Genomic DNA, 21,315 nt, shown 5'->3' with positions numbered 1-21,315 from the left:
TGGACAAGGTCCTCACCATGCCTGACTTGGTGATCGCCTCACTGCAGTGGTGGTCCACCCCAAGCAACACGCTCCAAGGGGTCTCATTCTGGGACAGGATCCCGTCACTGGAGCTGGTGTCCGATGCGTCAGAGCTGGATTGGGGGGCACATGTGGGGAATGTTCACACCCAAGGTCTGTGGTTGGCGCAGGATCTGTCCCTACACATAAAAGTCAAGGAACTCAGGGCGGTACGCGTGGCATGCATGGCCTTCTGCTCACACCTGCAGGGCAAGATAGTCAGGGTCCTCACGGACAACACTGCCTTGATGTTTTATATCAACAGGCAAGGTGGAACCTGGTCCTCTGCCGTGAAGCCCTCAGGCCGTGGGATTTCTCTATAGCCCTCGACATCTGCCTGAGGGCCTTCCATCTGCTGGGCGCCCGGAATGCGCGGGCAGATCGCTTAAGTAGGAACTTCTCCTCCCAACACGAGTGGTCTCTCCACCCGGAAGTGGCTCACCAGCTCTTCTGCGTGTGGGGAACTCCCCAGGTGAACCTGTTTGCAGCGCGGCAGAACCAGCGCTGTCCCCGGTTCTGCTCCAGTGCAGGGGGGACTGGGATGGGGTGCTATCTCAGATGCCTTCTGCCTGTCCTGATCAGGCCAGTTTTCTCTCTCTATGCCTTCCCGCCCCCCTCCCCCGTTCCCACTTATCAGCAGGGTCCTGGAAAAAAAATAAAGACAGACAAGGCATGTGTCCTCCTGATTGCCCCAGCGTGGCCAGGCTGCATTGGTACGGGGCCCTCTCAGGCCTGGCAGTTGCTCCACCGTGGCCATTGCTGCTCCGCCTGGACCTGCTCTCCCAGGACCAGGGCCGCCTCCTCCACCCAACCTAGCAGCTCTCCACCTCATGGCATGGCTGCTCAATGGTTAGGTAGAGGGAAAAGGACGTGCTCAGAAAGGTTCCAACGCATCCTCCTGAAAAGCAGACGTCCCTCCACGCCGCGCCTACTTGGCAAAATGGTCACGGTTCTCCAGATGGGCAGTTGAACGGGGTATCTCCCTTGTGGCCGCCCCGATCCAGCTTACCTTCTCCACCTTAGAGCCCAGGGCCTGGCGCCCTCGTCAGTCAAGGGGCACCTGGTGGCCATATCGGCCTTCCATCCGCTGGTGCAGGGGCACATGGTATTCCCCTATGCTACGACTGGCCGGTTCCACAAGGGGTTGGACCGTCTTTCCCGTATGTTAGGCTCCAGTCCCGCAGTGGGACCTGAACCTGGTGTTTTCCCGTCTCTCAAGGGGCCCCCGTTTGAGCCGCTAGCCGCATGTTCCTGGTCTCACCTCTCGTGGAAGGTGGCCTTCCTGGTGGCTATCACGTCAGCCAGGTGGGTCTCGGAGCTCAGGGCCCTGACCTCCGAGCCCCCATACATGGTTTTTCATAAGGACAAAGTCCAGTTCCACCCACACCCTGCATTCCTCCCGAAGGCGGTCTCCACCTATCACATGGGTCAGGACATTTTTCTGCCAGTCCCCTGCCCCAAGCCTCATGCGTTCAGTGAGAAACACCACCTCCATGCACTCAATGTGCGAAGGGCTCTGGCTTTCTACCTCGAGCGGACTAAGCCGTTCAGGAAGCTTCGCAACTGTTCGTCGCCTCGGCTGAGCGCATGAGGGGTCGGTCAGTCTCCACTCAGCATCTCTCCAACTGGATCACTTCGTGTATCCGCACCTGTTATGATCTGGCGGGCGTTCCCCCGCCACCGATTGTGAAGGCACACTCAACTCGAGCGCAGGCCTTATCGGCTGCCTTCCTGGCCCACGTCCCCATCCAGGACATTGTAGGGCCGCCATGTGGTCTTCAGTTCACACATTCACCTCGCACTATGCAATTGTCTCCCAAACCAGGGATGACGCCAAGTTTGGCACGGCTGTACTCCATCCCAGGAATTTGTGAACTCCTACCCACCTCCAACAGATATAGCTTGGAATCATCTATTGCGGAATACACATGAGCAATCACTCGAAGAATAAAAGACAGTTACCTTTTCAATAACTGGTGTTCTTCGGGATGTTTTGCTCATGTCTATTCCATATCCCGCCCTCCTTCCCCTCTGTCAGAGTTGTCTGGCAAGAAGGAACTGATGGTGGGGGGAGCACACTGCTCCCCTTATACCATGCCATGGAGGAGCCACTCCAGGGGTCGCTGGGTCGCTCCCCCTATGGGTACTGCTAGGGGAAAAACTTCCAGCACCAGTGCACATGGCGAGCACACACACCTATTGTGGAATAGACATGAGCAACGCATCTTGAAGAACACCAGTTACGGAAAAGGTAACTCTCTTTTATATCAGATTGCAAAAGCAAAAGATGTCCACTGCATGTACTCATTCTTGAGGAAGTCTGCGTTCCCTGATACTCCAGAATTGAAAGTGGAGTTAATGGAAGATATCCCCTAAAGAAGCTGGGGAATGGTGCTGGGGTTCCTAATGACTGGTACAGTGAAGAGAGAAGAACCCCCATCTTTTTTGTCTTTCTGTGTGTCCAGGACAAACAACCCAGTTTAGTGAGATTGAGGGGGCAAAACGCTGTCATAATATGGTCTGGCATGGTTTACTTACTTTCAAATTAAATGAAAGATAATTTTTTTTCAAATACTTATCTAGTATTTTTTATATTCAAAGATCTTAATTACCGTAATTAATCCTCACAGCAACCTTGTGTGAGAGAGAAGTAGGTATGTGAGCCGGTACGACATTGTGCATCCACTATGGGAAAAGGACTGAGAGGCTTTTTCCATTGGACTATATGAACTGGAACCATAAACTCACTGAACATTAAATCCCACCAAATGAGGGCAGATCTATCCCCATCATCGTATCCACTCATTATACTCCACACCTGAACATAGCCATTATATGGACAACATATCCCCATATCTCAATGTCTGTACTTTGACCAGTTAAACTTTTACCCTCAATCGGGGAGATTGCAGATTTTGTATCCCTTACGCCACCCATTCCTAAACCGAATTTCGCACCCCTTGATAATCTGTACCTTATTCCCTAATAACCAGAAACTTCAATGCCTTAACTCTGTACCATTTTCCCTTTACTTCAACATTATCTTAATAAAATTATTCACTAGAATTCAGGAGTTCCTAGCTTCTAGTACTGAGGCATGGCCTGGTGGACTAAAGATCCTATTAGAGCATTCTGTGGAGAGTTAAAAATAGTGATTCATCGTAAAAATGAATAGGATAAGAGAACTGGAAGTGGCAGGGATTGGCCTGTATTTGTTCTAACCTTGTATTTAGATTTTTTTGATACCAGAGGATATGGTACATTGTTTCTTTAGTGAGTGCCTTCTTCACATCTTGATTTGTTCTTCAAACTGACATTTTTCTAGTTTAAAAAATGCTGAGAGAGATTAAGGGTGCAAGCATCTTCAGCATGTAATAGATTGCATGAAAAATCTAATCAAGGAATAATTTGATGGGGCTTACTTTATGGTATCGGCACTTTCGGTGTACTGAAAACTAATATTCCAGCTTATTAAGTTCAGTAAATGTGCTTTTGAAGCTATTGATTTTTGTTTTGTGCTGCACTATGTTACTTCATCATGTTTGGATAGAAAAGCGATATACTGGATGAATGAAAGACTATAAATTACTGTAAATTTTAGAGAACAGTACACAGTGAGCATCTAAATCTAGGTTTATTCATTAATGAGGGCTACTAACGATGATGCTATCAGAATTCACTAGACAGAAGGTTTCACTGAAGCTGAGGGATTAATATAATTGCTTCAAAACAGACAATGTGGCGTCAGCTTCGAACAGTAGGACAAACAATCAAGGAATTAGAATCTAAAGAACAGCTTTGCTTTATCTGGCTTGTGCTGTGTGAAGCAGACTTTCTTTTCTACCTTTTTAGCTGCTCTAACAAAATGTATTATGTATTGATCACTAGTGAGACAGTTAACTGGTAGTATTCGCACAGTCTAGCATAGCATTTCATTGCATGAAATAAAATAACTTTGAGATTTAAAAATACATTCCTTGTCCTCAAAAATTTGTATTTTATTCATTAGTTGAAGAGATTGTTGAAGTTACTTTGGATAGCCATCTTCAAGTCTTTCCTCTCATTTTTCCCCCAATGCTGTTCTCCAAAGTTGGCCATGGTGGTATGCTGCTACAATTAGAAACCCAATGCAGAGTTTTATGTTGGAAAAAGTGCAGTAGGCTATATCCAGCCATTCTTTATCACATGCCTCTCTCTGAAGACCATGAAGGTCTGGCATAAAAATCAATGACAGGATATGGCCTACTAGTAATTGCTGGAGGCTGCAAAAGAACATAGTCCTAGGGCGTATATTTTTATCATAATGAGGGAAGATTTGTGTGTGAAGTTGCCCATGCATCACAAGCTATCAAAAGGATTTTGGTTTTCAGATGTTTCCAGGGCGGTGTAATGAAATAACAAATAAGAAACAGTTGGGAAGGAAAAGTAGTATTGGCAAAACTACCTGTTTTTGCCTCAATGTATTCTTTGAAATGACTAAACCATTTTTTCTGAAACTAAAATAAACAAACATATATAAGATCAGCCTGAGGAAGGAAGCAAACATGGAAAATTTTAGCCAGAACAGTTAGTCTGGCTAAGTTATAAACACCTGAAAATTGGGACTTACAGTTGAAAATGCTAGACAACTTTAATTATAGGTTTTGCTACCAGGCTTACCTATAATTTTTTGGGGTTAGATTTAGGGTTGTCAAGTGTCCGTTTTCGACCAGAAAGTCCAGTCAAAAAAGGAACCTGGCAGAGTCCAGTTAGCACTGCTGACTGGACACTAGAAGTCTGGTTACTTGCAGTAACTGGCCTCTGCCACAGGAGGTGGTGGGTGGGAAGAGCAGCAGCTGCTGCTGGAGTCTGGAGGAGCATTCAGGAACGGCTCCAGTGGAGAGAGGTACCCACAGCTCCCCCACCCCCAAACCCTGGATTGCCGGTCCCCCCTCCCCCACCCCCAGACTGTGGCTCCCCCCTCCCCCGTCCTGCCCCAGTTACCCACCCCACCCCTGGAGTGCGGTTTCCCCTCTCCTGTCCTGCCCCAGTTACTCCCCACCCCTACAGCCCTGATCAGCTGGCAGGGGAAGAGAGCAGCAAGCGATGGGGGCAGGGGAGGAGCGGGGGGCACAGCCTCAATGGAAAGAGGTGGAGCAGGAGGTGGGAGAGGTTCTGGGCACTCATTGTCCAGTTTTCACACAGTAGAAAGTTGGCCATCCTTGTCAGATTGTGAAAAGAGAGGAGAGTTCAGCTTTCAAATGAAGACCAAATTCTACTAAAAGTCTGACGATATAATGGATGATATAATAGTGTAAAATTGATTGAGGTCAGAACTAAATCATGATGATCTGGCTCTTTTGTCCTTAATAAAATTTGCATGTAATTTTATATTACCATGTAGAATCAGAAAGGTACTTTCTTTAATTACATTAAACAAGTAAAACCATTCAAGTGCATTTATATGAAGATATCAGAATTAAACCCAGACTGGCACAGTCTATTTTGCTTTATCTGTTACATATTTTATAGCATGTACTGTACATTGTTGTAGAGCAGTTGATAGACTGAACATGTTCCTTCCATTAATCCTTTGCCTTCCTACATGTTTTTGGTGTCAGTGTTGACACAATTATTTATGGCCCTCTGGTACAGTATTATATTAATACTAAACATAAATAAAGTTTTCATTTACTGCATATTGATTGGTTCAGTCCAAATATAAAACGAAGTCTATAGCCATTGATTGGTGATTTTTTAAAGCACTTTGTAGCTTAAATTTTTTAAATGTAAAACATAAAGAAAAGAGTAAAGAATAATTCAGCAGTAGCCATTATAAATATATTTTGAATAAATTGTTTGGAGAAGAAACAATCACATAAGAAAATATATATAGAAAAAGTAACAAATTTAATTGTGGTAATTTAGTTCAGATCAGTCTGGTTACTTTACAGATGTTCATTCTACTCTGATTCAGCAATTATTTCGTGTCACTTCATATATAAAAAAGGTAAGAATGTAAGCTCCCTCAGACGGGAAAAAAGGTGTCTTTTCAGACAGCTTTTATTTTGGCATAACCACTATATATATTATTATTATTCTATTTTAAATATATAAATCTGAAAACGCACATTTTATGAAATATCTTCATCATTTACATTTTTAAGAAAGTTAATAAATGTTTATACACTTATGTAAAAAGAAAAGGAGGACTTGTGGCACCTTAGAGACTAACAAATTTATTTGAGCATAAGCTACAGCTCACTTCATCAGATGCATTCAGTGGAAAATACAGTGGGGAGATTTATATACACAGAGAACATGAAACAATGGGTGTTACCAGACACACTGTAACGAGAATGATCAGGTAAGGTGAGCTATTACCAGCAGGATACATACTCTTATGTATGATCCAATGATTTCACTGTTTTTTCTATAATAGGTGCAGCTTCCTTTTGAACAGATATTTTTATGTTGTTAGCTCAATATGAAAGTATTTTGCTAATGTTTTGGAAAATCTTCCTTAAAATGTTTTGAGTCCATAATCCAAGTAACAGTGTAAACACAGGTTTCAGAGTAACAGCCATGTTAGTCTGTATTCGCAAAAAGAAAAGGAGTACTTGTGGCACCTTAGAGACTAACCAATTTATTTGAGCATAAACTTTCATGAGCTACAGCTCACTTCATCGGATGCATACTGTGGAAAGTGTAGAAGATCTTTTTATACACTTGCTTTGTGTGTATAAAAAGATCTTCTACACTTTCCACAGTATGCATCCGATGAAGTGAGCTGTAGCTCACGAAAGCTTATGCTCAGTGTAAACACAGTAATTTTCTAGATTTACAATGAGTTGTTTGGCATAAAAGGTTGGTTTCCTTCAATACCTGTTTTCTAGAACTACCATTTCATCCCCATTTATCATCATTTCCACTGGCGACTAGGTACTTGAGCAACAGTCAATGGAGGGAAGAATGAAGAAGCTGCTCTTTAAAGCCCTGAGGATGAGTGGGTTAGATAAGCTTGAGGTGAACAAGGCTGAGATAAATAGTGTATGTACATCAGTGGCAACTGAAAGGAGATTTTTAATTTAAAACAAAGCCTTTGAAATGTCCTCAGTGTAGTGGTGGGTTTCTAACTTTGCTCATCTAATGTTACAATACTGTAAATGCTAATTCTGTACTGTCAGCTTGAATACTGAATACTACAGAAATGTGTTGTTATAACTGATGGATTAACACTTCGTTGTCTACCTGCACTTTTAGGCTCAGAAAAATGAGAGAGAATCTATCAGGCAGAAATTGGCACTTGGAAGTTTCTTTGATGATGGCCCAGGAATTTATACCAGCTGTAGCAAAAGTGGCAAGCCAAGCCTTTCTTCTCGGTAAGTAAAATGGCATAGTGAGCATTCCTAATGTTTATGGATTTCATGTGGTATAGCATCAGAGTGAATTTAAAGGTGAATATGTGGGGGAGAGGGTAAAAGCTAATATGAGGCTTTGGGTAGTGTATTATATCTTTAGTATGAAGTTCTTTGAGAAACTCATTAGAATATTGAGGGAGGCCCTGATGTTTGTAGGCTCCATTTTCTCTTCTGGTTGCCTCCCTAGATTTTTAGTGGCAACCATACCTTTTAAATGGCCCTCGTTTTAGATCCATGGTTTCCTAGGTTCCACACAAATTTGTATCTGTCATGTCAGTTTGTTGTGAATAATTTACAAAAAAAAATGAACAATCTTGGGACTGAGGTTATAGAACATTGGCTGCAGATGGAGTCGGTGGCCTATCCCATAATTTATCACTAGAATTCTATGACAAATCCCTCTCTTGCCTGTTGTGCTGACAGAGATATTACAGTTGCAAAGGGGTTTACACAGAGCTGAATTCTTCTACCATAAAGTGTTCGGCTATATGGCAACGGGGAACAGAACTTTCAACTCATTCTTGCAAAATCCCTGAACACCTTCAAATCTCCCTGACTCCAGTGGGATCGGGTACACTCAGCACTTTGCAGGATCAAGTTGCTGATTAGCTATGAAAACATAGCAGAATAGAGATAGAATGACCTGTTGTTTGTCATATAGGCAAACAATATTCTGGTGTTAATTCAAAAGCTGATCTGACCTATCCGTTTGCTGCTGCTGCTACTGAACATACCCAAAATAAAATCATCAACACAAGCAAATGTCACAATTAGCCCCATTAATAGCATGGCTCTGGACAATGGGAATATTGCAGCTCTTCCCTCTTCTCCTCCCTTCCACCCCCTCCCCCTTGCTAAATGTGAATAACGCTATCTGCCTGAAGGTGTGCAAGAAGTTGGCAATAGAGATAGTATTATTACAGCATAGTTCCAGCTAGGTATGTGTGTTCTCAAAAACAGTACCTGATTTGTCTTGGTTTGTGCCTGTCATTAGAAAACTAGACAGTTGAAGAAATATATTGCATTGGTTAATCTGTTTGGATGTACTGTTGTTTAGTAGATATTTTGTATACGAGGAGTGAAACGTAAGGAAAACACATGAATGCTTCCAGATCTGGGATTGAAGTAGGCGTGATCCAAAAGAGGAAGCCAGGGAATTTGGTCAGGACTTGCAAAAAGATAGGGTTGCAGAAATTAGTAGTCCTGTTCTTTTTTTTTTCCTCTTTCTTTTTTAAACTAAACTATGCATTTGATGTATAAGAACTTAGTTACAAATTATTCCCACATAAAGGTATTCTTCTTGGCCATATATCAGTATGTATGGTATGTAAAATAATGATACATTCCATACTAACTTGGGAAAAAGTTAGTTTTCTGTTTTTTCTTAGTAAATTATTCAAAACACCCATTAAGAATATAATATAATATAATATGTTTATACAGTATTTGTTTCAAATCAGAAAGCATACATTTAGGAACATTCTCAGCAGAAAATAAGAAATCTGTTATATTTTCTGATTTTTCTAATATTTAAAGAAAGCAACAATATGAACTTTCCTGTGTCTTCTCTGTTGTAAAACTCTGTCCTAAAGTTAATAAGATAAATGTTTTGCTCCTCCTGTGCCCCAACCACGAAAGTTCCAGAAGGCTCATTATTCTCTCTCCCTTGAATATCTTATAAGGTCATTCAGAAATCATGAAATGTCACATTCTCATGTGCTACCCATATGTGGATGAAACTCAACTCTTGTGCTGCCAGCTTAACTACTAGGCTTTTTCTGTCATCAAAATGTCCAATGCCTGGATAAAATGACCAGATTTGGCGGTTAGTCTGAGAAGCAGTGTTGTGATAGTTGGAAGGGGAAATACATCCAGGAAATTGCCAATATGCTAATCTCACCAGCTGTCCAGGGTGTCATCAATTTGATATGCAGTCTTGAAATCATGCTGAAGTCACTACTCCTGAAGATGATGTTAGCATCTTCTGTTAGCCAGGACAGTCTACCTCCATTTTGTCTCTGGCTAGAGTCAAGCCATGGTGATCCACACTTTCATCTCCTCTAGGTTAGATTTATCCAGCTCATTCAACCTGGAACTAAACACAGCCACCACCAGAAGGCTTAAGCTGGTGCAACTCTCAGCAGTGCACTTCATGAGCAACAAAGGATGATGTGGACACATGACATGCAAGCAACAAATGCATAGCAAATGTTCTGCAGACTACAGGTTCCCCTTACACATAAGTATTCAAAGTCCTGCTCCTAATCTACAGAGTCCTTAATGAACTGGAATCTGGCTGCTACAGTGTTTACTTCACCCTCCAAGACAATGATATTTCACAGAGCCATACAGTTGGAGAGACCCAGTTTTTAACTTTCAGGTGCTCTAGTCAGTGTGTTTTCACTATGGCTCTCCATGATAGAGGAGCTCAGATGACCACTTTTTGATCATCCAGTGATGTCCCTTTTGTCTTCTCCAATGTATGGCATGTGCATGGAACAGCCTGCTGTGACCCCATGGTGCACCCAGACTTCATCAAACTCCTCCAAAAGACCCACCAATGTAAAAAAATATATATATGTATATTAGCTGGAGGTATAAAATGATCTTTTAAATAAAGCTCTTCTTCATGAGTTACCTGTAATTTTTTTAAAATAATTTTAAACCCAAAGGGAACAGAGAGAGAATCCCATGGGCCATATTCTCCAGAGAAGTGCAGCTGATTTCACCATGCCCCCAGTGTTAACTAGCTCTAGTGCTGGTTTAATTGGCCCTGGAGGGATATCTGCAATGTAAGGGTATTTACCCAGCAGTGCAGAGCCAATATAGCAGCTCATGTGTCACTCTCATTTCAGTCTCCCCCGGTTACACACATATCAGGGGGAAGAGGGCATGGGCAGAGCAGAGAGAGAGAGGCAAATATGCCTCTGCATTGTCTTGGCATCCTAGATCCGTTTACAGCTGGCATAAGTTAGAGCAGCCATCTGTCTGTTCTGCCTTAGTTAAGGGGAATCATCCCTGAAAATATGTATAGAGTGAAAAGATAAGCTTTAAGGCACCTTTAGCTTGCACTATGTGCGGACATCTACCGTATCTGCGGATCTGGCTCTATCTGTTCTCATACTTCACTATCATGTTGTTCAATGTTTATACCAAAATGACAGTCCCATTATACAAACCTACAATAGGTTTCAAAATAGTCCAGAGATGTGTGTTTACCCAGATAGTGGTGAACCAGTTGTTCTCCATAACAGCTAACCTCATTTGGGAAGTTTCTGAATGGACTCTCATGTTTAGTGTAGAGCTGTACGTTTCCAGGGTGTGGCAAGAGACCAAATCTGAGAGATGGACAAAAGCAGGAGAGAATTAACCATTATTTAAGAGAGGCTACAATTATAAAATCAAGCTTAACTTCAAATAAATTGAAAAGAAAAACAATTTGACTTTGTTTAGTAACTACTTCCCTTTAAAGCGAAGCCAGTAACCTCTATCTTCTAATTATGCAGCAGGTCTAATTAACAGTGTGCAAGCAGAATTTGACAGATGTACCAAGTGAAATTACTAGATGCTTCTGAATTTTGTTAATATTTATACATCGGTCAGAACTTTAAAACACAGTGGTTGTTATTTCGGGGGTGGAGGAACCTTCATAGGAGTGCTTTCGTATTGAAAAAGGATACGTTATGTAGAAAACAAAAACATAATAAAAGCCCTTTACTATTTGGATAGTGAATATAGCACAACATGTGTCCAGCTTTTATATGCCCCCACCCTTTATTCAATCAACATTTGTGTGCAAGGTGCATTGTTTGCATATATGAAAAACTGATTTGGAAAAAGAAATTGGATATTCCAGTGAGCAGTTATATAATAAGACCCCCACCATTCTTTTTGTGATTCGTGTATCTCAAACTCTGTAGTTTCAGATCATTTTTACAGAAGTTATGAATCCCTCCAAAAAATTATTCTGGGCTGGCAACGTGGAATACATATTCTTTCCTCTTTAGTACCCTAAAGAGGAAAGAATCCAGCTCAGGTTGTTAGTGACCAGAAGATTATTTTATTTCTTTTTAATGGCCTTTGTCAAATGAGTTAGTTCCTATTGAACAGCTGTCCATATGGCAAAAACTACCACTTGCAATTAGCACCAACTGGCAGTCTTCCTTGCAGTCTTAGCAGACGGACCAAGTATTGAATGGATATGGAGACTGACTTTTACCTCTTGAGATGGTCCCTCCACATCTGGATTTAGACATATTTACAGAGTCATATAGGGACGTTTGCACCACTGCTGCTCACACTGTACCTGTTCTAAGAACAAATACAGGAATGAATTGCCTGGGCAGCTAATCTGGCATCTTTCAAAGGTGTGACATTCTCAAACAAAACTGCAAAACAAAAAATGCAGATTATGAAAGTTGTCTGTTAGCTGCAAACAAACAAAAAAACCTTCCTGTGCCTAGAAGTTCTGCACATGTTCATGTTACAGAGGCCCTGCTGTTTCACTCACTGGCTAGTGTCTTAAGCTAAGACCGTGGTCCTACAAACACTTACAGGCATGATTAACTATTATTGTAAATAGTCACATTGATATCTGTCATGGTAGTAAAGCTACATGCATGTGTAGATGTTTGCAGGATTAGGGTCTAAGACTGCAAGCTCTTGGGTCAGGGACTGTCCTCTCTCTCTCTCTCGTGCCTAGATCACTGGGACCCTAGTCTGGCTGGGGCCTCCGGGCACTACTGTAGTACAAATAATGCATAATAATAGTGTGGTGGATACATTACTGTTCACTATGAAATATATTCCAAGAATGTTACAGTTGTGGCAGAAAATAATGAAAATGACAGTATTGCTGTTGAAGGCTGAACTCCCATCGTGGAGTGTAGTGAGGTGCATTTCATTACTGATTTTTTTGTTTTTGCTAGCTGTTGTCATAACACAAATGTGCATTCAGTGTACAGTAACTCCTTGCTTAACGTTGTAGTTATGTTCCTGAAAAATGCTAGCTCAAGCAAAATGGTGTTAAGTGAATCCAATTTCCCCATAAGAATTAATGTAAATAGGGGGTGTGGTTCCAGGGAAATTTTTTTCGCCAGACAAAATACACACACACACACACACACACACACACACACACACACACACAGTATAAGTTTTAAACAATTTAATACAGTACACAGCAATGACAATTATGAAGCTTGGTTGAGGTGGTGGAGTCAGAGGGTGCAAGAGGGTGGGATATTTCCCAGGGAATGCCTTACTGCTAAATGTTGAACTAGCACTAGGCTGAGCCCTCAAGGGTTAACACATTGTTGTTAATGTAGCCTGACACTCTACAAGGCAGCACGAATGGAGGAAGGGGAAACAGCATGGCAGAGAGAGACAAAGACACACACTCTGTGTGTGAGAGCGAGAGAGATGCGTATTGCCCCTTTAAGTACGCTGACCCCACTCAAAGTACACTGCCTTTTTAAGTAGATCAGCAAGTTGAGACAGCAGCTGCTGCCAGCAAGCTCCCTCCATCCTGCACCCTGTCCTGTCTCCCCTGCTCTGTGGAGATGGCCCGATGGGGTAAAGGAGCAGGGGGAGGGGGACACCCTGACATTAGCACACCCCATCCCCCTCCACAGCAAGGAGGAGGCTCCCGGGAACAGCTCCAAAGCAGAGGGCAGGAGCAGCACATGGCAGTGAGGGGAGCAACAGCTGAACTGCCTGGCAATTGGTAGCCTGCTGGGCAGCTGCTGCACAGGGAATTTAGGGGAGCTGATGGGGGGCTGCCGGTCCACTCTGGTTCCAAGCCCCCACCAGCTAGCTCCAACGGGCTGCTCTTTCTGCAACCAATGGACAAAGCAGGCTGCCAAAGGACGTTATAAGGAAGCATTGCACAACTTCAAACGAGCATGTTCCCTAATTGGTCAGCAACGTAACAATGTTAACCAGGACGACTTTAAGTGAGGAGTTACTGTAACTTTTATTTGATAAATTTACTTTTTCTTTGTTAAATTGAATTAAAAAATAGACTGTAGTTGTATATGTGCAATGTAGGGAATTCATATGACTAGCTAGGCCAGTGCTCCTAATGTAACAAGAAATCTCTTGTCTCATATTGGTTTAGTTCTGAAATATGTTCACTGTGAGAGCAAATAATGGCCGTAAAGGCATTTATCCATGTTAACATTTTATTACTCTAGAATTTTGTTTAGGTGTTATGAATAAGATATGGATGGCCATTGCTGGTGGAAATGAATGCAGGCGTAAAAATAAAAACGCTGAACAGCTCTTCATGCAAACTGAGCTGCAACAGCCCACATGAGACATGGCAATATACACATCTGAAAAGTCATAGTCTGAAAAAGCTTCTTGTTTTCTATGTTTTCTAGCCCTGTATCCTAACAGGAGGCTTTCTGTGTGTGTGTGGGGTGGGGGGAGGGGGGAGAATCCCACCCAGTGTCTCAAATTTGCAAATTCCCTGCTCAGTGTAATCACTTGCTAAACCTAATAGTCAGTCCCTTCTTTAAATCTGTGTAGCACTTTAATCTGCCCTGAATAATACAGCTATCCTTAATATATCACAATCAACAGAATCTAGTTTTAACAGTTATGTCCCATGTGAGCTCTTTATTCTCTAACCTGAACTGTGTGCCTTTTCAGGGGTTATTTGTGTTTTTGAGGTGCTCAGGTTGTGCCTTTGAAAGGGGTCTGAGTTGAGTAAACCAGCATGTTATACCCGTTTCTCTCTCTGAACAATAAGCAAAGTAGAAGCATGTATTTTGTTACAGGTTTTCCTGGGTAGCTGTAATTCATTCTTTATGCCTAAAACCCATTGAAAACCTCATGTAATATAATGTCAGTGTGCAATTATTTATCATCATGTTACATATTAATAGTATCAAGAGAGCCATTAAAATAAATGGAAAAGGATATTCTACTGACCATTCCCACTAAATAGAATATAAGCAACTCTGCTGGGACTAAGGAATAAAGAATGATATGCATCAGAGAGTGAACTTCTACATAGAGTGCACGGGCTGAAATTGTGGAAAAACAGCATCACTTGCCCCATAACCTCAGCCGTGCAGAACACAATGCCATCCACAGCCTCAGAAACAACTCTGACATCATAATCAAAAAGGCTGACAAAGGAGGTGCTGTCATCATCATGAATAGGTCGGAATATGAACAAGAGGCTGCTAGGCAGCTCTCCAGCACCACTTTCTACAAGCCATTACCCTCTGATCCCACTGAGGGTTACCAAAAGAAACTACCCCATTTGCTCAAGAAACTACCTGAAAAAGCACAAGAACAAATCCGCACAGACATACCCCTGGAACCCCGACCTGGGATATTCTATCTGCTACCCAAGATCCATAAACCTGGAAATCCTGGACGCCCCATCATCTCAGGCATTGGCGCCCTGACAGCAGGATTGTCTGGCTATGTAGACTCCCTCCTCAGGCCCTATGCTACCAGCACTCCCAGCTATCTTCGAGACACTACTGCTCTCCTGCTGGTAATAGCTCACCTTAAGTGATCACTCTCGTTACAGTCTGTATGGTAACACCCATTGTTTACTGTTCTCTATGTATATAAATCTCCCCATTGTATTTTCCACTGAATGCATCCGATGAAGTGAGCTGTAGCTCACGAAAGCTCATGCTCAAATAAATTGTTTAGTCTCTAAGGTGCCACAAGTACTCCTTTTCTTTTTGCGAATACAGACTAATACGGCTGCTACTCTGAAACCTGTGATTGTGAGTTACACTGTGTTGGGTGTGTAGTGATATGTTTACTTCCCCCTCTTATTTGAAATTCTTAGTGAAATACGAATTGTGAATAATTCTCAAATCGCAGCTTCCTTATGGAAACTACACATGGCTGGGAAAAACAGAAAAAGTATGTGCAATGTGTGGGCATAGAAACTAGCTTTCTTTAAATCTGACTCGTTCCTCTGCAGACACTCCTAGTGTCTGTAAATCAAGTTCAACTCTTTCAGGGTACAGCAGTCCATAATTTAAGAGTAGGATGGGAAATATGGGGACTGGGGGGGAAGACCTGCATAATTCTTTATCTACCCAGTCTGCACCTCTGATTGAGATAACTACCAAAAACTTCCATCCTCCATGAGGGAGCTTGAAAGATTAAGGAAGTATTTGTAGCTCAGGAAACACTCTCAGCTTCTTCCCCCACCTCCTTTGTATTGATTTGCAATTCTGAGGGTACAGGGACAGAGCAGTCTTAAGCCCTTTGCATGTAGGGATTGCAATGGGATCTGCCCTTGCATGGGATATTGCAAGTGGAATGATTGACAGAGCTCCTTGCCTCTCTGAAAGATAGTGTTCACATTGAGAACTTTATAAGTCTTCTTTGTAATATCATAAAAGTTCAAAGTAAAACTAAAGTTAGTGAAATATGCAGAGACCATTGGCACAGCAGCAGTCAAGCTAGAAGGCAATCAGATCTACCTGGAAATGTCAACCTATTTTTAAATGCTTTTCAAAGTGCACTCTTAAACCATTAACTGTAGCGTACAGACTAACACGGCTGTTACTCTGACACTTTTTCCTGTGTAGCATTCTTAGTTACCTCTTCCAGGAATGTAAAGGAATTACAGACTTTAGCCTAAAAGAAGGTGTGTCTGCATTCCCACAGAGACAAAGTGGTGCTAAGGTGATTTCCTGTGGTTTTAAATGCCTTCTCATTTCGTTCTGTCCAGGCAATTCTCCTATTTTCCTTTGGATGCTTTCTGCAAACTCCTCTGGATATTTCTGATGCTACAAGAGCTCTTATAGCCTAATGGCCAGAGCTAGAGGATTCATTCCATTTTGAGGCACAGGAATTTGTGCACATAATTCCTTGTATTTAAAAAGGAGAAACATCCCCTACATGCTTTTTAGTTTTGCTGTGTATCTTGGTTCTAATTAGAAAGTTGTGGTGGTTGCTGGGAGAGGATTAGGCAGTCGTTATTTTATATATAAACTTTAATCTTAAATTAACTTGCACCTAACAACCCTAAAATGACGGAGATGATCTCTGGCCTGCTGATGTTTCTTTTTAATAAATCTTGGAATACCAGGGAATTTCCAGAAGACTGGAAGAGTTTTAATGTCATGTCAATATTCAAATAGGGCAAGTGGGATGACCCAAGTAACTATAGGCAGGTTTACCTGAGATCAATCCCAGGAAAAATAATGGAAAAGCTGATACAGGATTCAACCAGTAAAGAAGTAAAGGATAGTAATATAATTAAGGCCAGTCAATGTGGCTTTATGGAAAATACATCTTTTATTCTTTGATGAGATTACAAATTTGGTTGATAATAATAACTGTAGGTGTGATATATGTAGACTTTTGAAAGGTATTTGACTGAGTACAGCTGACATTCTAATAAAAAACATTATGCAATATCAATAAAGCGCACATTAAATGGATTAAGAACTGGCTAACTGACGCATTTCAAAAAGTAGTTTGTCGGTGGGGAATCTTCATTGAAAGAGGGTGTTTCTAGGGGGTTCCACAGGGATCAGTATTAAACCTAACGCTAATGAACATTTTCTTCAGTGATCTGGAAATAAATATAAAGTCACTGCTGATAAATTTGCAGATGATACAAAGATTGGCAGAGTGGTAAATAATGAGGAGGACCAGGCAGTCTTACAGAGAGAGAGAGCTGGATTGCTTGGTAAGCCATTCAAACAAAATGTATTTTAATACAGTCATATATAGAACAAAAAATGCAGGCTATACCTACAGAATGATGGACTATGTCCTGGAAAAGAATAACTGAAAAGGATTTAGGGGTCATAGTGGACAAACAGCTGAAAGTGATCTCCTAGTGCGATGCTGTGGCAAAATGGGCTAATGTAATCTGTGGATGTATAAATAGTGAAGTAGCAAGGAGATTTTACCTCTGCATATGGCATTGGGGAGACAGATTCTGGAATTATTGTATCCAGTTTTGGTGTCAGCATTTTTAAAAGGACATTGACAGGGTGAAGGAAAGAGCCACATAATGATTCGAGGATGGAGAAGATGCCTTACAATGAGAGACTTAAAGATCCCAATCTGATTAATTTATCAAAAAGAAGACTGAGAGATTAGTTGACTATACTGTATAAGTACTTTTGGGGTGGGGGGGGGGAGAATAATGGTACTAAAGGTCTTTTTCCACTAGCAGAGAAAGGCATAACAAGAACCAATGGCTAGATGTTGAAGCCAGACACGTTCAAATTCGAAGAGGCATAAATTTTTAACAGTAGAGGGGATTAACCACTAGAACAAACCCCCCCCCCCCGGTAGGTGCTGGATTATCCGTCTCTTGATGTCTTCAAATCAAAACCAGATACCTTTCTGGAAGATAAATTTTAGCTAAGCACAAGTTATGCTTTATTCAAACACAGTACAGGGACAACAAGATGAAATTTCATGGTCTGTGATATATAAGTCAGGCTAGATGATCTAATTGTCTCTTCTGGCCTTAAACTCCATGAATCTTTGAATTAAAGGTTGATAAGGTTAAGGCATATGCTGCTTCTAAAATTCCCCACCTGATAAATTTAGTACTCAAAGGGATAACCATTATCTGAGAAAAAGGGGGGAAATCTTAGCATTAGAACTGTTAATTTCCCCCCAAAAAACCCAGAGACCTGCCTTATTATCTGCATTTTGAAACCACACCCACTCATAGTTGTTCTAAGTCATCAAGCTGGGAAAAACTCAGTTGACAAATGAGCATAGGTGTTCTTGGAAAGGGCAAATCACTCACAGGACAGAAGGTTAGAAAAACCAACAAAGGTCCTTGCCTTCTTTTGGCAATAAAGGCACATCTATTACTTTGTATCTCAGTAGCACCTCGTGGCCGCAATTGTGATCAGGGATCCAGTCCCTTGGTACTGGACAAACACATCATGTGAGATAGTTCCTGCCCCCAAAGAGTTTAAAATAATAGACAAGCACACAGTGAGTGGGGGTGGAAGGGAATGTCTAGGTTGGAGCAGGTCTGAAAGGCAGTCAGGTTATACAAAAACATTAATAGGAATACTGTAAATTAAACCCTTAAATGAATATCATTTCACTGTGGCAGTTGTGCATTATATTACAATCTGCATGTTTTCTAGCAAGAAAGGTATAATGACAAACTGTGTAGAGCTTTTAGTAATACTAAAATTCAGCAACAGATGGCAGCAAAAGCATAGTACTGTTACTGAACTGGAGAGCTTTTTAATTGAAACACAGTAACTATGATTTAAAATCAGCTGTTGTGTTTCAGTATTGTGGTAGAGCACAAGCCTTTCACCTAGAAAAGCTGTGTTCTGTTCCTGGCTTTGCTGTTGAATTGGTTCTTGAATTTGGGAATTTAACTTTTTTGTTGGAGATCAGTGCATGATGGAGAAACTGTACCAGCAGCAGGGATGGGGAGTGCCACAAGAGTGTCTATGTGCGTTCTTGGCCATCGGAGGATCTCTCTTGTACTGAGGTCTTCCTTCCAGTGTTGGATCTACCAGCTCCTCAGCTTGATTTTTGCTCTCTGTTTGTACAGAGCCTAGCACAATGGGGTCCTTGCCCATGACTAGGGTTCCTAGGCACTTTGATAATACAAATTAATAATAATAAGTTTAATGAGCGTTGCAAGGCAAAGCAGCCACGCCACACCAGAGGATCTGGCCCTCTGTGTTAAATATATTGCTTTAGCTATGTTTCTAAGAACACCCTAGATTTATTAGAAGTGAATGAATTTTACTTGACACTATAGTCTTCGTTTACTCTTCATATTTTTCTCCTCTTCAATGCTGAGAATCCGTTAAGTCAATTACACTTCTGTTAATAGTCAGTTTCACTTTTCAGTTTAGTGCTGCAATGTTTAGGTTTCAAATAATACCATGGGGAATGTTCATTATGTCTAAAAACAAATACTTCCCTTAAAAAAAAAACCTAGTGGAAACACTTTTTCTTTTTACACAAATTGGAAAAAAAAATCACGTTGATGGCATTCTTTTTCAAAGTTAAATAACTTGTGCTTAAGGCACTTTAGCATTTTATTTTCTGCTAGAAATTAGTCTGGCTCTCAGAAGGATATGTTGATAGAGACAGTTAAACCTTCAGTGTTGATTTAGGTTGGAGCTCCTATATTTGCTAATATGTTAGCATACCTTGTTAAGCAACAGTGATTGCTGGTGACAATATTTCAGATTTGTTGTCGAGAGAAAGTATGCATGCTAAAACCTGTCCCTTTCCTCCCCCTCCAGGCTACAAAGTGGGATGAACCTGCAGATTTGTTTTGTAAATGACAGTGGAAGTGACAAGGATAGTGATGCCGATGACAGCAAGACTGAAACAAGCTTGGATACGCCTTTGTCTCCAATGGTAGGTCTGATCACTAAGGCCTTTTGTGAAACTAGTTAAGAAATGAAAAGATTTTAAAGCACAAGTATGTACATGAGCTTCTATCATTTAAAATAATTCTTTAGCACATGCATATGCCATTCTTAATATATTTAATATAGGTATAAATTAAGCTATGATTGGGAAAAGTTATAAACTGGCAATGATATAAGCGGACAAGGAGCTTGTTAAGATAACAAGATGGTTATAAAAACTTAACCGTCCTTGATTATCTGTAAAATATTTTTGACTGCTGGCCACAGTTGGCAAACTGTTTCTGGGTAGAGAAACAAGGTGGGTGAGGTAATATCTTTTATTGAACCAACTTCTGTTGGTGAGAGATCCAATAAAAGATATTATCTCACCCACCTTCTCTCTAATATTCTGGGACCAACACAGCTACAACAAACTGCATATTGCTAGGTAGCTCAGATGTGCTAGATATGTGAACAAGTTCCCTCCTTTTATGGGCTGGTAACAGTAAGGAAGGGAATGGCGTGGAGAAGCATCAGCGTCCCACCGCCCCTTCCTTCTGAACAATATTGTAGCAAGGAAATTAGCAGATCTGCTACAATTCCCCCTTTCCCCCTATATGAACAATACCCGAGGGCCTCCAACCCTTACTGGGATTTCCCAGAGTTTGATTCAATCCATTCCCTTCAAACACTCACTGATCTAGCAGGTTTCTCTCCCTAACTAAAACTCAAGTTACCATTAGCATTTAAGTGTTCCTGTCTTGAAAAATGGTTTTTGATATTTAAAAATCATTTTGTTGATCAAATAAAATTAAATGATCTCTATCTCCCCTGAAGAAGTCACACCACTTGCGTACATGAAAATTTTGAAGCTTTAAAGCTAAAATTTCTTACAATATTGTCTATCTTAAAGTGTGAATGTTGTTATACGCTTACAACTGATGTGTATGTACTTTCCTAGAGCAAGCAAAGCTCCTCCTACTCTGACAGAGACACTACTGAAGAGGAATCCGAATCCCTAGATGACATGGATTTTCTCACTAGACAAAAGAAACTGCAAGCTGAAGCCAAAATGGCTTTGGCTATGGCAAAACCAATGGCCAAAATGCAAGTGGAGGTGGAAAAGCAGAACAGGAAAAAATCCCCCGTAGCTGATCTTGTGAGTATCAAACCAAAGGCCAGGATGCATTCAGTCACCACCAAATGTTAACAATTTGTTGTTTTTCTGTTGGGATACTTAACCACTTGAGAATCACTAATTCTTTCCAATTATCCAAATTCTGTAATAGTGCATCCAAATATCTCCAAAACTACATGAACAAAGGATTTTTTATTTACAAAGAGTAAAATATACTTAAAATATTTTGTAGCGCTCATTACAATCTGAGAAAGTAGAGAAAATAAATTCTATACAGTGAAACGTCCTCTAGCTTTAAGGTGCTATCTTGCAAACACATTTTATTGGGTGCAGTGCTTACTGCCACAGGTAGTCTTATTTA

At 41.2% G+C, this 21,315-nt stretch overlaps 1 protein-coding gene across 4 annotated transcripts in view; it reads left to right on the top strand.

Annotated features, from left to right (window-relative positions):
• The window catches only part of SCHIP1 (schwannomin interacting protein 1), a 116,116-nt gene that overhangs the window by 82,359 nt on the left and 12,442 nt on the right, over positions 1-21,315 (top strand). For all 4 annotated transcript variants that reach the window (XM_084639893.1, XM_084639892.1, XM_084639894.1 and 1 more), the window contains 3 exons: positions 7,303-7,421; positions 19,706-19,823; positions 20,778-20,975. In XM_084639893.1, the coding sequence (XP_084496019.1) occupies positions 7,303-7,421; positions 19,706-19,823; positions 20,778-20,975 (435 nt within the window). The remainder of the gene's footprint in view (positions 1-7,302; positions 7,422-19,705; positions 19,824-20,777; positions 20,976-21,315) is intronic.

This window comes from Lepidochelys olivacea (genome assembly GCF_965140295.1).
Source record: "Lepidochelys olivacea isolate rLepOli2 genome assembly, chromosome: 9".
NCBI lineage: Eukaryota > Metazoa > Chordata > Testudines > Cheloniidae > Lepidochelys > Lepidochelys olivacea.
The sequence above is the reverse complement of the archived record's forward strand: the minus strand, read 5'-3'. Positions and strand labels throughout refer to the sequence as shown.